Below are 15,017 nucleotides of genomic sequence, written 5' to 3' on the forward strand. Positions count from 1 at the left end.
ATTTAATATATATTCAAGCAGAGGGGGCGATAACACTAAGTGCCTAGAAATGCAGAGGAAAAGTGCCACGTTGAAACATATCGTATGTTGACATTCTTAAATCGGGAAATCTTTCCTGATAAACGTGGCGCTTCTCGACATATAAAACTGCGGCAGACCAGAAATACTTTTTTGTTTTGTTTTTCATATTGTCAAGTAAAACATCGAAGGAGGGAAATGAAAATAAAACAATGCTCTTTTCTTTCTCCTAGACGATCCATTTATTTTTGAATGTATTGAAGTGCTGGAGTGTTTCAGGGCTTAGCTCATGATTGCTTTATTTAGTAGCCATATGTCCTAACCAGTGGGGAGTACCCTAATCGATTAATTGAGTGGCTCATAAAAATGATGAATGGTGCAAACACTAAGAGCAGTGAGCATGACAAGTACCACGCTTATGTCACACTCTGCTCCTCTTGCATGCTACTGCCTTTTCCGTGCAGTGTGGCTTGCATCAGAGCCGGCTAATGATTCGTTTAATCCAAATGTTGTGATCAACAAATTCAAGAAACAGTTGGTTTTATGTGCTCTCAGATGATGAAATGCACAAGATAATACATGAAAGTTTCAAGTAAGCTAGCCTCCCACAGACAGTGTGACTAAAAGTCCTAGCAGTCCTAATCAAGACATCTCCAGCTATATTACTATGCAGAGTAATAATAAAATAAAAATAATCTTCCATGCAATTTTTCTCCGCCCTTATCCTTTGCGCTCCCTGCTCCATTAACCATCTCTGCTGCTGAGGAGTCCTGTCGCGCAGCATGCGTGTTTGACCCGGTATTTCACTGGCTTAGCTCGTGTCAGGGTCGGGTCTCGTGTTCGTGGCACCAGCAGTCGCACGGCGTTTGGTCGGGTGTCACTCGGCTCCTCTGGTCCTGTTCTGCTCTCAATCATTCCCTCAGCAGAGAGGTCAGCCTTGATTCCTTCCTGGCCTATATCCGACTCAGTGGGGGCTCCAGACTCATCTGCTCACCAGCCCAATCTCTACGCTTGCAAAATGTACATTTCAGCAGTGTCAAAGCAGGGACACAGTCACTTTTGAGAAGACAATTTCTTCCACATTTGAGACTTGAGTATTTTCTGACTGAGCCCCATGTTTCAGGTTTTTTGGTCTTTTTTTTTTTCGAACTTTGCAGGAGAAACAGATAACAGGGTTCTTATAGTGTATATGAATTAATGTATGAGGATAGTTTTGGGAAAGCCCAATAGAAACCAAATGTGTTTCCCTGCATTCAACATGTGGTGGTCTGTTGATTCTGATTTCCATTTCGGTGAATATCTGGCCCTGCGTTTCCCTTCTTTTGCATCCCTGTGATGTTCGGTGACAATTAACATCCCAACTCTTTCTCGAGGTTTGTTGAAAGCTCAGGGGCTAATTCAAGGGTCAAGCAAGACTTGCAAGCTGTCAGTCTCTCATTGTAACTCGTGTCCCACTCCCCCACTCAGGTTCTTTATTCTGGCTCCCCCTCCATTCTCCCAGACCTCGTTTTGTAGAATGGCCCAACTCTTCTTCTATTCTCCTGTGGCCCTCTAACAGCTAGAGAGGGACAACCAGGAGCTTTGTCTAAGAAGCCCAGCATTCTTTCACATCTGCCTCTTGTTTTCAGACCCCCACTGCATTTAAATTTCAAACTGTCCTTTTCAATCAATCCTCTCTCCCTCCCTTCTAATAACCCCCTTCCTCCCAGTCACTAAGCCCTTTTATTTCTTTTTTTCCTAAGAGGACCAACTGCTCCTGCAATTCCTAATTTTGTCACACAGTTGTTGATTATAAAGCATTCTGTTGTATTGCCCGTATATCAAGCACACATATGTTTAAAGCCTCTGGGCTCACGCCCCTGTGGCTTCTACATTTTTCAGAGTACTTAAACATCTGTCTGCAGTGGCTTCACGTTTAGCCCAAGCACTGCGATGCTTGTTGACATTTTAGCAATCTGTGCTTAAAAATCACAGAAGACTGCTACGGTCATGCGTTTCGTGAAGTCGAAGGACCCGCGTCGACAGCGGCGCTCGTCATCTGTGCATCTCTGCGTATCGAGTCCAAACTTCCAGCACGACGCGGCGGCGGCGTTATAGAGATGCTCAAACCTGCTCTGAGATCACACCGGAGTCGAGGGCTATTTGAGAAAATGGTCAAAATGAGATCACCGGCAGTTTCCGTTACAAGGCGAAGAGAGGGAAAAGAAACCCCCAGCTGAGAGGGGAGACCTCGGCATGTTTAATGAGGAGAACGGCAGTCTGCAGTCTTCCTGCAGCCTGCGTCTTTGGTGTCTCAGCATGTTAAGCACTCACAGCATGATACAAAATATATTAAAGTATAGGACTGTTATCGTCGATTTACAGAACATCCGCCCCGTGTACCGCGGATCTACAGTCGTCCTTTTTTTTCTTTTCCTTTTGTGGCAGGGGGTCTACGCTGCCTTCAAGGCAAAGTGTTTAAAGGCATCCCGTCTTTGTCTTAGCATTCTGACACAGGGGGGGTGAGCGCGCTGTCTCCCTTTTTTTACACTAAGCAATGATGACACGGAAGAAAGAATAAATCATATTGAGACCAGCCTGTTTACATACACAAACACCCTCAGCCATGAAGAAGACACGCATCCACCGAAATGCATGTTTTAACCTATTATGACCATAAAGTTTGGCATAAAGTGTCGACTCGAGCTATAACAGTTTAGTTAGACCTGATTTGGCTTAAACGATCACTCGATATGTTTGTTGGTGCGTCAGCTAATAAAGCAACTGTAAAGGGAAAAATGACTAATTCACCATGGGAAGCCAATAGACCGGTTATCGAAACGAACACGTTAAGTAGGTCACAGCGTCTTGTCAGGACTAGTGCCAGTCACGGCACATACATCCAGTAGCTTCTGTCTCCCCAGTCTGGTGCGCACACAGAGTGAACCTGGTGCAAAGTGAGGCTACATTTGTTGACAATGGCATTTGGTGACAAGAGCGGAAGCGCTCGCGTGTAATAAAACTAATTTTTAACAGATTTTGTTTTTTCCAGCTAACGCCTCCAGGGTTAGAGCCTGAATGAATGCCGCCTTCTCCATGTGCAGATATTCCTCTTGAACTATATTTTGCTGTTAAACGCTAAAACACAAGAGTAAATAATGAATGATCCTGTTAAGGAGCCTAATTTTGTTAAACTGTTCGTTTCATCTGAGTGTTCATACTGTATTAGTTTTAAGGACTGATTACCATCATCCACCGCTCAACACACGTAGATGTCTTTTGGCAAAAGTGGACAAACCAGTAGCCGATGAGGCTAAGATGAAGCTAATATGGTCACTATCCACCAGCTTTATTGTTAGACGATCAGCTCAAGATCTGATTACGCCGTACGTTTGGACCTTGACTTTACAGGCTGATTATGTGTCGCCACTCGCCTGATAAATTGAATTGGTGCCGCGTGGACTGATTAAAAAAACTAAAGGAAAAAAAAGGGTCAGAGTTTTATTGGAATCCAACATGTTTGATCAACTTTCATTTGTTAAGCCTCATGACTGCATATTATTCCATTGAAACTAAATACCCGGTGGCTGTGTGTGTTCTGCTCCTGTTAACCTCTTTTAAATGGTTCTAAAATTAGAGGTCTCAGGTGAGGCACAATGTCATACTAGATGAGCTGATTATGGCAGGTTTAATTATAACTTTGTTGGCTAATGTGTGTGCTCTGCATGTTTTCTCGGTGATAAATTATTACACTGTCTGAGAACTCAGACAAAATAGATCAAAGACCTTTCGGGCCGCGGATATTCTCCAGTGTGGAGGAGGCAACTGAAGATGAGTTTTGCAGTTCTGACTGTACATGACAAACAAAATTCCTCACGGTCTTTTCTTGTTAGCTGCAAGTATAACGGATAACATCCAGTCCTTTGAATCTTAACTAACAATTGCAGGCTGAAGACTCGCAAAGAAAAAAATGGAACTGTGTTTTGAATGTGCTAAAAAAGAAAAAAAACTGTTTCTAATGGGGTCCTATGAGCCTTGTTGCCAGAGTGATGCCATATCCCATGGTGAATGTGCTAATGGTCCATGGGAGTGAGAGGATTGAGCTTAGCCCAGCAGTGTAAACACACAGACAAAAGGGAGCCGTTAGTTCTGTGAAACGCATGCCTGGGCGCGCAGGTAGGCATTAGGTTTCACCCTACACAGCTTCAACGCTGTATCTGTGGCGGGGAGGAGGCCATTTGCTTTTGTAGCGAAAGAGAGCAAAACAAACATTCAGACTCGTACAACAGAGGCAGGTATGGATGGGCTGGGGAGACAGGAATTTTGGTTTGGAGAGATGTAAGGGACTGGGGGGGGGGGGGGCTGGAGAGATAAGGTGGTTTGTGGTCAGTCACAACACAGAGAAGTGACCATTTGCTTGGTAGTGTTTGTTTGTTTGTCTGGGGGGGGGGTCATAAAATATCACTCAAACAGAAGTAGAGCTCCGCTTGGATACAAGTGAAATTCCAGTAGTGCCTCTCCGGCCAAAAGTAGCTTCATTACTGCTACATTTTTACATAAAATGCGTGTTGCTGATCATTTCATTACGTGTGAAATTATTTTTCCTAAAAATAACCGGATGTGAAAACAGCTCCCATATCTAAGAAAACTACCTGCTATCCGGGCTATTATCATTAATATTTCTAGCACTAAATGTTACTGTCATTTACTTTAGCATTTCCACCACGTGGCTGTAGCGTTTTACTCCGTGTCAGTTTACAGCTGGTCAGGACGCGCTGCAGCTCTTACGAGGAGACAACAGAGCTTTTACTCAGTCGGCGAGATGCTTTTGGTGTTATAAAGGTGCTATGTTTTAGCACATCAAAGTGATGTCACGTGAGACAGTGGCCCAAAAACAAGGGATTTTAAAGGGGTTTAAACAATGTTCAAAAGGCATAAATGTGTTCTGTGAAACAGGAAGAGAAAAATACAAGTTGACACAGTTTTGATAAGGTTAGCATCGCTAAAGGTCTTGAGAAGGTAGAAGGTGGGCAGGGCGGGATCCGTCTTTTTGATCACGGTGCTGATCCCACTCAGCCCCCCCTCGGCTTACACACACACAACGATTCACCCCCACCCCTCCCTGCCGGGGAAATAGTTAGCATTGAGCTGCCATCAAGGGATTTCCCTTTGCAGGATTATTGAACTTCTGGGCTTATTTTAGTGGCTTGCACGGGGTTTGTGGCATTTCACAGTTGTCACATTTCTGCAGCGGGATGTATATGCAGCATCAAGTGCCTTGTGACATGAGTGTTACAGGATGAATTCCACTGTGAAATCACACAAGGACAGAGCTCGCACGTTGAATTATTATCACTGCTGAAGGGAATGTCTTTTTTTGTCTTCTCTGCAGGTTAGAGGATCAATGATGAGCATCTCTGAGACCACTTGGCTTGGACTTTTCTAATCAGAACCTGTTAGTCACAACACAAATCTGCCACACAACATCAACACCTGGCACCATGTCTTGCTCCCTGTGGAAACTACCCACTTTCTGCTGGTTTCTCATCACTCTAGCCCAAGTACACTCCACAGAGGGTAAGTAGCTCCTCTTGCTTTCGTCAAAAACATACTGCTAGTTTTTTTTTTGATAGCGTCTTTTGAAAAAGTGTGTTGTTGTTTTTTTTCAGGCTCACATAAAAAACTTATTTTTTTTAATTTAATTGTTTTCCACTGCATATAGCATAAGCAGTTACATTGTGGCTGAAGCCAAATCTGCTCTCTGAGTGCAGCCACTGCTTGTGTAAGTAATGCAGCTTGGAGGACAGTGGGCACAGGCGGATGGGGGATAATCTTGAGTGGTTTCATTAGTTGGTAAATTGTGATTTGTCTGAGATTTTCTGCTTGAAAGCGTCAGTTGTTCCCAGTGGCATCAGAGCTGGATCCATTTTTAAATTCCTCACTAAAATGTTCTGTCTCATGGCAAGCAGGCACACAGATTTCACACCTCAAAAAATATAAAGCTTGAATGTGTTTTAATCATACTGCATTAAGTTTTGATTAAATCACTCTCAGCTGTATCGTAATTACAAGATTTATGCGTCCAAGCCTTATCTCATAAACTGTATCCTCTACTTATTAGTGTTTAATCGCAAGACTAGAGGTGCTTTACTTTAGACGTTTGATTATTGGATTTAAAATAAACCGAGGTTGGCATCTTTTTAGTGCAGCGTAAGATGAGTCTTTACAAATTTTGCTTCACTGTTGCCAACTGTTTTAAGATCTCGCCAACTGTTCGCTATACCTGCTTTATTACTTCTTAAAAAACTTAATAATGTAGGATTACTCATTCTAGTTTTCAAGGTAATGATTTCTCAAGATCCTTCATTTACACTGTAGCAGGTCACACTGGCACGATGTGCTTTACCATATGGTCTTCTCATGTATCACCTGGGTTCAATTTGATCTTTCATGTAAGAAATGTGAAACCGTATGGGAAACAGTCGGGGAAACGATTGCACTGTCTTTACATGCACGCACATACAAATCTATATGTTTTCCTCAAATATTGGCACTTTACTAAACCCCAATTCTGAACCTCAGGCAAAGAGCAATTACGAGACTCGTGTATATACACGTTAATCTATTTAGGAAAACCTCAGAGGTTTTCCTGTCCATGTTGCGTTGCCTCTGGTGTTTACCGGGTGCTCCACAAAATTCAGTCAGCAGGGTTTGCAATAAATCTTTTCGATAGACTAATGGTTTTTTAAGACACATCTGCTGCAACAGTGCGAAGGAGTGAACTGCATGTGCTGCGTGAGTCCACTCTGGCAGAAGAGACAGACATGACAATGTGTCCAGAATCGGGGAGGAGAACGGGTTCAAAAACACATAAATAGCCCCGTTTATTAATAACATGGCATTTGTCATTCACCTTTTTCCTCTTGCTGGATAGCCTCCTCCCCGAGCCCCCCATCCACCTTCTCCTTTTTCCCATCTCAGCCCAGAAACAGTTCATTACAAACAATATCCTCAAGTAAACATGCTTCATTAAACTGCATCTATCCCTAATATCTTTTTAATGCATTTTTATAATTGAATTAAATGGGTTAGTGCAGTGCTGTAAATAGTTTAAAGTTAGTTTTCCAGTTTTACTTTTTTGTTGTATCTAAAGAAAGACTCATACACACAGCCAATACCGATACTGACCATCTGTCTCATCCCTTCACTTTTTCTTCATGAATATCTGTATTTGCTGGGCTCATTTCTCCCCCGTTTTTTCTTTTCCCTTCACATCCTCATCTCTCAAAAGTGCACCCTCCTCAGCCTATTCTGCAGCATTAATTTCCAAAATTGACTTGTTACATACGTTTCAGACAGTACTGCACAAAAGCCCACACGGGCGTCGTTACGACATAGATACTACGATCACTCACGATGATATGAGACCAGTGCTGGTTACAGTATAGACTTACTTTTTTATTTTCTGCTCTCCGTCTATAATTTAGCTTCACCTTTATTAAAGAGACATCAGGTGAAAATAATTTAGCATAAGAACTACTCAATCCATTAAGACAGTTCTAAAGGAGAGCGACTGGAAAAAGTGGGGAAAAAATTAAGAAGGAAAGACTTGACAAAAATATCTTGGCCTCTGGTGAATCAATTTTGACCTTTTGAATTCCCCTTAAATTCATGGAAGTGAAATACTGAAGTGTGGGAATGCCCTTTTAAAACAGAAAGAGCTCGTAGGAATTCTGCCACAGACACCAGCAGCACCGGTTTCAGCTTATAGGTGAGCGTCAGGCTTCACACATTAATATTCACAATGCTCTACGCATGTTTTGCCTTCCACTAATTAATTATGTTTACAGTCTTTAATTTACCTTGTGAAACAGAGCGAGGGCGATCTAAACACAGTGATTAATAGCATTCATTTTATCTGTCTACCTATCTATGTTTCTGTCTGTCTGTGCATCAGCACAACAATCACGCTCACAGTGGTCTTCTGTAAAGTAGTGGGTTTATTTCCTTTTGTCCCATTGGCTTTCCCTGTGGATATCACCATGACAACCCACCTAAAATGAGGCGAAGGTGTAATTTACGAAGTAATAATATTTTTTTGCAAAAAAAACAAAAAAAAAAAAAACAGTCGTGATTTACCCCTGCAATACATGATTAAATTGGCTCACATATCTTTCAAAATAATTTAGTGAATTCTGGTGGGGTTGAAAGGATTTGTATGTATCAGCGACAGAATAACAATTCACACCCAGCTCAGCCACACGCTCTCGTCAAAGGTTTCCCGATGATTGTTGGAATTACGCGGGGCCGAACCGAAGAGCAGGGATTCGGTTTTAGAAATGCGATATTAGGGTGAAAGTTGCGACACACTCACCTGTCCCTACGCTGCTCTTCGTGCACCATTGTTGGTTTGAAATTATTATCAACAGTTAATCAGGAAATTCCCTTCCTGGGAGCTTTTTGGGAAGTTTGTTTAATTTAATTGTCACAGTTTCACAGTGTACGGATGTTACTGTGTGAGTGATCATGTTTTGTAGATGTATAAGCAAACATAAGAAAAACAATCTCAAGTAGGTCATGTCGACCTTATGCAACAAAAATTAAACTTCAGTTATTTTCTCTTCCATTGCACTATAATAAAAGCTGCTTGTTCAGTGGCAAAAGTGGCAAACAAGCTTGAGAATTCCCGTTTCTGTCACAGACCCTGAAACCACACTAGTTTCTCCTCGATGCTTAAAATGTTCAAAGTACTTGAGATTTCTCAAGGGCAGCAAGAAAGGGCCTGTTATTGTACCACGTGAAATGAAAAAAGAAGGGTTTTAAAAGCTGTCACACCAAAGTCTGTGGAGAGAAATAATCAAGGTGTTTTGAAAATATAAAGGCTAGAAGTAAAAGCCTGCAGCATAATGTGAACGAGGACCTGCAAGGGCAGGACCCGGCTCCTCCCAGTGCTCTGGCACCACCTATTTGACCCATTTAGCCTTTTCTTGTAACCATAAAAGCCTGTTTTATAACTTCATTAAGATGGCAGGCTGCTATCTTGTTATTTTCCACGTTGTTCTCTTTTTTGTTCTCTATTTTCTGCCCCAGTGTCTTACTGACCAGCATTAGGGCAAGAAGATAAGAAGATAACTATCTAACAGGTAAATCCAATCAGGTAAACTATAAATCCTGTTATCATAAGCCCGGTCTTTAAAGGCACACATACTGTATCTCAGACTAATCGTTAGCCGTTCATTCTGCCCAGTGCCAGGTGCTTCTTTCTTAGTTGTCTTAAAAATAAAAAGAGAATACTGTTAAATGAGTAAACCATTTTTTCCCTTTTTGAATACTCGTTTGTGTCGGTTGTGTCCGTGGAAAAAGAATAGCACCCCGCTGCGTCGCCATGCTCCAGTCCCCTGATCACTTAATTTGGCATTTAGCTCTGAGCCAGCCTTTGAAAACATTGGCCCATACCTAATTTGTTAACAGAGACAAATCAGTTGTTGCATAATTACTTTCTGAAATGCTAAGTTTTCATACTTTCCAATTTGCTTATTGTTGAAGCAAAACGGTAAAGGCTAAAGGGCTGGATTTTTAAAATTTCCTTTTATCTCGTGTGTCTAAACCAACCTCTGTTGGTTTTGTCTTTCTACCTCCTGTGTGATGTCATCCTGGTTGTTTGTGGCAGACTGGTTGTTTGTGGAATCTGGCTCCCCGCGGAGCCAGGCAGGCGTGGGGCCTGTGTACGAAGGCCCACCATGCTGTCATGTCTCTTTCATCGCCAGCCAGGCTTGGCCAATAAGGAGATAAGGAGACAATGACTGGGAGAGCAAGCAGTGGCAAGGTGTAACCACAGCCCCCGGGTCTCCTCCCTGCCGAGTACTTCAAATCCTCATTAGGATTTTCAGCAAAGGAAGGAGGGATTTTCTGGATTAGGGCTTTGTCACAGCTGGCTCCAGGTTGGTGTTTGTCATGCACAAGCATGGTGAAGCGCTGACATCTTGGCACTCTCCTTTCTCCCACCCAAACACTGATATTCCCTTCACCTGGCTACTGAGGCAGGATGTTCCACTAACCCAAAATCTATGACTGCTAACTCGTTGCCCTTGCTAAAGGTTTTTAACAGCTTCCTAGTAGCCTGCGCTAGTGGATTTGGACTGCCGCGTCGGCATTCTTCTTAATGGCTATTTATGCGGAGATAACCTTGGAAAGCATCATTAGTTTGTTGTTTGCTGTCACCATCCATAAGTCATGCCCAGATCTGGGGCCGCGACACAGATGCGGCAGCTCAAACAGCAGATACGATGCCGTGTCAGTCACGGCGGGGATGCTAAAGTGTCTTTCATAAAGCATTTTGCCCCCAGATTTCTCACGCATTTCCACAAGGTTTCTATGGTAATTTTTTCTTTCTTTCTAAACCGAAGCAAAGAGTTTCCTGTTGCAAATACGGTTACTGCTTTAATTAATCCACGAGTGTTCCAGTCCTGTGCTACAAAACAACAAGACTGTGTTTCCTGATGTGTTGCTCAACCTCTAACATGGTCTTTAATTGGGTTTCAGACCTGTCTGAGAGAGTGGTTCAGCATGACAGAGCCTCAGACTTAGTGTGAAACCTACCTTGTCCCATCAGTCTCTAGGCTGATCTGTCTGGATAACGGGAATTCACACGGGTCCCACGAGCCCTCTGCTCGGTCGTATCTCAGGCACCCTTAGATTAGTCATTTACCCACATGTCCCTGTCTGTCTTCAGTTTTACCGTCATGCTTTGTCTCGCTTTGTTCTTGCCCTGGTAGAATCATGCGGGTATATCCCAAACAATCTACAAAACATGTTCTGATAACCTTATCAAGTCTTTTCTCTAAATCCCAAATATGGGAAAACAAATCTATCTTATCACTCTCCAGTGCAGTGGTCTATAACCAGAGACTGTTGTTCATGGAAAATTTATTGTTTTGTGCTTTTGTTGGTAGTCTCTAATGTGACCGTGGCAGATTTGAGCATCTTGGTATAAGCAGGCTTCAATTTGTCACAGATATGCCTCCGTTTTAAAAGTTGTGTCTGTGTTTGCCCTCGTGTTCCATATTTGTTACTTGCTGTGCCTGAAACCCGGGTTAGCTGCAAGATTTGATGTTAAAGGTTTCGGTATATCCAGCAGATACAAAAGTGTTCAGAAAAGACCTGAACCTCCTCGCATGATGGCAGAAATAGCACAGGCTCTTATGTTGCTAGAGCCTGTGTAGTGGACATCAAGGACTACAGACAGACCTCATGCAAGGACTACTGATGAAGTGTTGTCTGCAAGGGGAGGATGAGTCGAATGTTTTTGATTATCCGGTGTCGATAGTATTTCAAACAAGAACAAGCGTGAACACCTTGTGCCGCACAAATGAACTAGCTCAGCTGGTCAAGGCAAATGTCGTTTTTTTTCTTTTGCTGTAATGATGTGGAATATTAAGGTGATTAAACTGCAGAGTTCAGGTCACATGGGTCGCAGCGTGTCCATGTTCGCTTTTCAGCTCCTTCTGCAAAATCAGAGATGGAGGAAATCCTCATGAATGGATTTAACTGTGTACTCTTTGCCGTTTTCCTTCAAAGGGTGAATTACACGTATTTATCAGCGCGAGCAGTTTAGCTCTGCCGCACCTTCTGATTTCAACAACAAGAGCAACTAAGGCGGTGAAGTGGTCCTGAACTGCTGTTTATGAAACCATCGACTCGTTTCAACAGCTGAAATACGTAAACAGCAACAATCTGCAGGTGTTTAAAGAGGACGTAATCACATTTTCATTGTGAGGGCCACTGCCGAAAGACGCGCTCGCAGAGAAGTGCAGGTACGGTTTGAATGTCATGCAAAGGAAAACTGATTGCAGGACATGTAATGACAGCTTCTGTTAAGAGAGCGTAATATATCTAGAGCCTTATGATTTCACAGATTTTACAGTTCGCTCTCAAGAGTCACATGTAATATATCCCTGCTTGCCCTTACTGGAGTCCTGTTCTTCATTGCTGATTTAGAGCAGCTATAAATCCTGAAGAGGCTCCTGTATTTGAGGGGTGGTGAAACTACACCCATAAATATACTGAATTTAGAGCCACGACCTTTTGAAGTCAGTCTGAATGCCCTTTTATGAAGCTTTGTTAACTTACAGCTTTCCTCTCTAGTTAGTATTTGTACTTCTGTGTTTTTGTGCTTCTTGGCTACGTGACCAAATGGTGCCAAAGCAGGTTGCGGTAAATAAAGAAGCTGTTTAGTTAGAATGGAGATGTCACGACATGCTGGTTTAGCTCTCTGGCAGGCTTCACACATGCTAGCTCAGGGCGTTTATGCGCTTGTAAAAACGCTATGACTTGACCTCGTGTGACTTTGTGAGCCAGAATGACCCCTGAGTGTGATTGCATGTCAGGGGCTTTGGCTCCTGCTTTTAAGCCCCACTCTTGGGTAAATGATGGGCGGAAGGAAAACTGTAATAAAAGACATCTTATAAAGGACTATCAAATTAAATTAGTGATATCAACTCAACCCCAACCCCCCCTTGGTGCATTTTTATATTACTTACCCATGCCTCTTATTCGGTTTGTACCTTAATTTCAAGACAACCCCCTCCAAACACACCAGTACCACCACCATTATTTAAAATAGCCAGGATGCAGTAAATAAGGTTGATAACCATGAGCGACATCTGAAACTCTTAAATGAGAACTTCCTGCTGTGACATGTGTGAGGGCTGCAGACAGATGGAGGAGTGAGAATTTTGGGCATCAGACGTGATTCAGACGAGGTTATTCCAGAAGTAAAAGTTTCAAACAGACACACACATACAAATGTTGGTGCGGACCTTCTTTTTAAAGGTAAGATGATTCACTGGGGGGGAAAACACATGTAACATGGAAGGCCATCAAGGTAAGCCTTGTTTATATTATAATGAATAACGGCAAATAAATCCCTGATAAACTGAGTTAAATTCAATTTCAACTTTCTATTCAAGAATTATGAGCTGGAATCCTTGAACCAAAGGGAATCTTAAGATAACTGTCCCATGATTTAAAAAAAAAAGAAGAAGAAGAAAAAAGTCCTTCATAAAAAAAATCAAATCAAACCAAACAACTGTTGCTGTGTCTTTGTCAGATAAGTACTCTGGAGTTGTGCATAACCTTGGATGAGGCCATCGTATCAGAGTAAAACGGTGTTTTGTCACATAACAATCTGCCGAACCTAGAAGGCAGCAAGTCTGCAGTCTAGTGTGAGTAAGAGCTGCATAAAGAATTCAGTTGGAGCAGTAGTCGTGTCATCAGGGCATGACTAGCGTGTTGGTCAGGGAATTTAAATGCCAGGTGGGGGTCAGTTGAAGCACTAGCTGAATAATGTGGCACAAATGCATACACATGAGGGCTGAGTCTCGGGGAAAGGAACCACTGCTGTGGCCTGCTTGAAGAAGTGCACTTTGGGAAGGCAAACATGCAGCAGATGGATCCTTCTCATTTGTGTGTACTGCCACTGCTGGTGACCCATTGGGAAATGCTTCTTTACTGAATTGAGGAGCATCAACCGCTTCATTGGAGCAGAGAAGGAAGTCTGTGCTACCCAATGCATCTCAGTCCAATTTTTACATTCTTTGTAATGGAAACTGTGAAAATGGTATCGACGTGACAAACACAAACCAATTCAAGTCTGACTGGTGTTTTAAAAAAACTCATCGCATTTAAAAACATGCTTAAATATTTTCAGAGTGTTCTGACAGACCTGCTGTCACTAAGATGCTTTACTCTTGTTTGGAGGAACGGGGCTGGTAATCAGATTTTTACTTAACATTTATTGGAACTAGATAGTCTAGACAAAACAAATATTGTGTTGCTGTGAGCCTCACGCTCACGTTCTGGGTTTGTGCACTTTTAAAACATTCAGCTCCCTCTTTTCCTTTACACCGATACTCTTTGCTCCCACCTTTAAACGTGCTTGGTGGCTGCTGGAGGTTTATTTCTGGTTTATTCAGCTGTTTGGATTCAGAGAGTTAGCAGAGTTTCAGCAAATGCCACAGAAGTCAGTGAGCCGTCACGTTAAATACTCATGATCACAGAATTATGACTGTGCCACGCAGCCCTAACAGGGACTGCCCCACATCAAGCTCTTTAGGATGACTCGTGGGATCAGGACACTGCTAATGAAACAAAGCATGCAGCATGTTCACTTTAAAGTGAAATAATAATCACAGTTTACTTTGCTAAAAAAAACTGAAGCTGTGTCACGATTTGGAATATTTTACCTTTTGGATCCTTGCAGTAAACCCTCCACACTGTGCCGGGTATCACACTGTGATAACACGAGGCGAGAAGCCTTGACCTCTCTTTGATAATCTCTAAATGTATAGCGATTTAAAATTCAAGTCTGGCAGTGACCATTTGTTAGGGACCATGAAACAAAATTTACTATTTGATGGTCATCGCAGCCATTTCATTACTGGAAGATGTCCTTGCTTTTTTGTGTGTGACCTAAAAAGCACTCCCCATTTCTCTCTCCCACAAATACAAACACACACAGCAACGCACACACACTGCCTGGCCTCAGGGCTATCCGATATTAGACAGTGAGATGACACTGTGTGCTTGTGCGAGTGCAGTCACCCGACATGCGCAGATAATGTGAAGTCAATAATGCTTTATGAAAAAATGGGATTTATGACCTTGATGAGCCCCATAGAGCTTAATTAGGCCTAAAGGTTGATTTACATACAAGTGTACATGGAACTTGATGAGGTTGTGTTTTCCTGCTGTTGTTGTGCATTTTGATTCTGTCTGGCATTAAGATGCATTTGTTCAAACTCTTACGGATCAGAAAGAAAATACAATAAATACTCGGACCCTGCTCGGGTGCTTGGTTTCCACAGGATTATATTTCCTCCCTATGCAATGATGGTATTTCTAGTGCAGACATATGTCTACAGGTGCTGGTTGGAGGAAAAAACTAAACGGGGGGCTGGGATGGGGGGGGGGGGGAGTCTGTGACAGGTTAAAATCCTGTTTAAGGAGGCCCACCCAAACCA

At 42.6% G+C, this 15,017-nt stretch overlaps 1 protein-coding gene across 29 annotated transcripts in view; it reads left to right on the forward strand.

Moving 5' to 3' along the window:
- adgrl2a (adhesion G protein-coupled receptor L2a) overlaps window positions 1-15,017 on the forward strand; it is an 89,823-nt gene that overhangs the window by 14,178 nt on the left and 60,628 nt on the right. For all 29 annotated transcript variants that reach the window (XM_084954164.1, XM_084954169.1, XM_084954171.1 and 26 more), the window contains exon 2: window positions 5,390-5,574. In XM_084954164.1, coding sequence (XP_084810290.1) covers window positions 5,499-5,574 — 76 coding nt within the window. In that variant the 5' untranslated portion in view covers window positions 5,390-5,498. The remainder of the gene's footprint in view (window positions 1-5,389; window positions 5,575-15,017) is intronic.

This window comes from Perissodus microlepis, chromosome 15 (assembly GCF_051167445.1).
Source record: "Perissodus microlepis isolate ML-2025 ecotype Zambia chromosome 15, ASM5116744v1, whole genome shotgun sequence".
Taxonomy (NCBI): Eukaryota; Metazoa; Chordata; class Actinopteri; order Cichliformes; family Cichlidae; genus Perissodus; species Perissodus microlepis.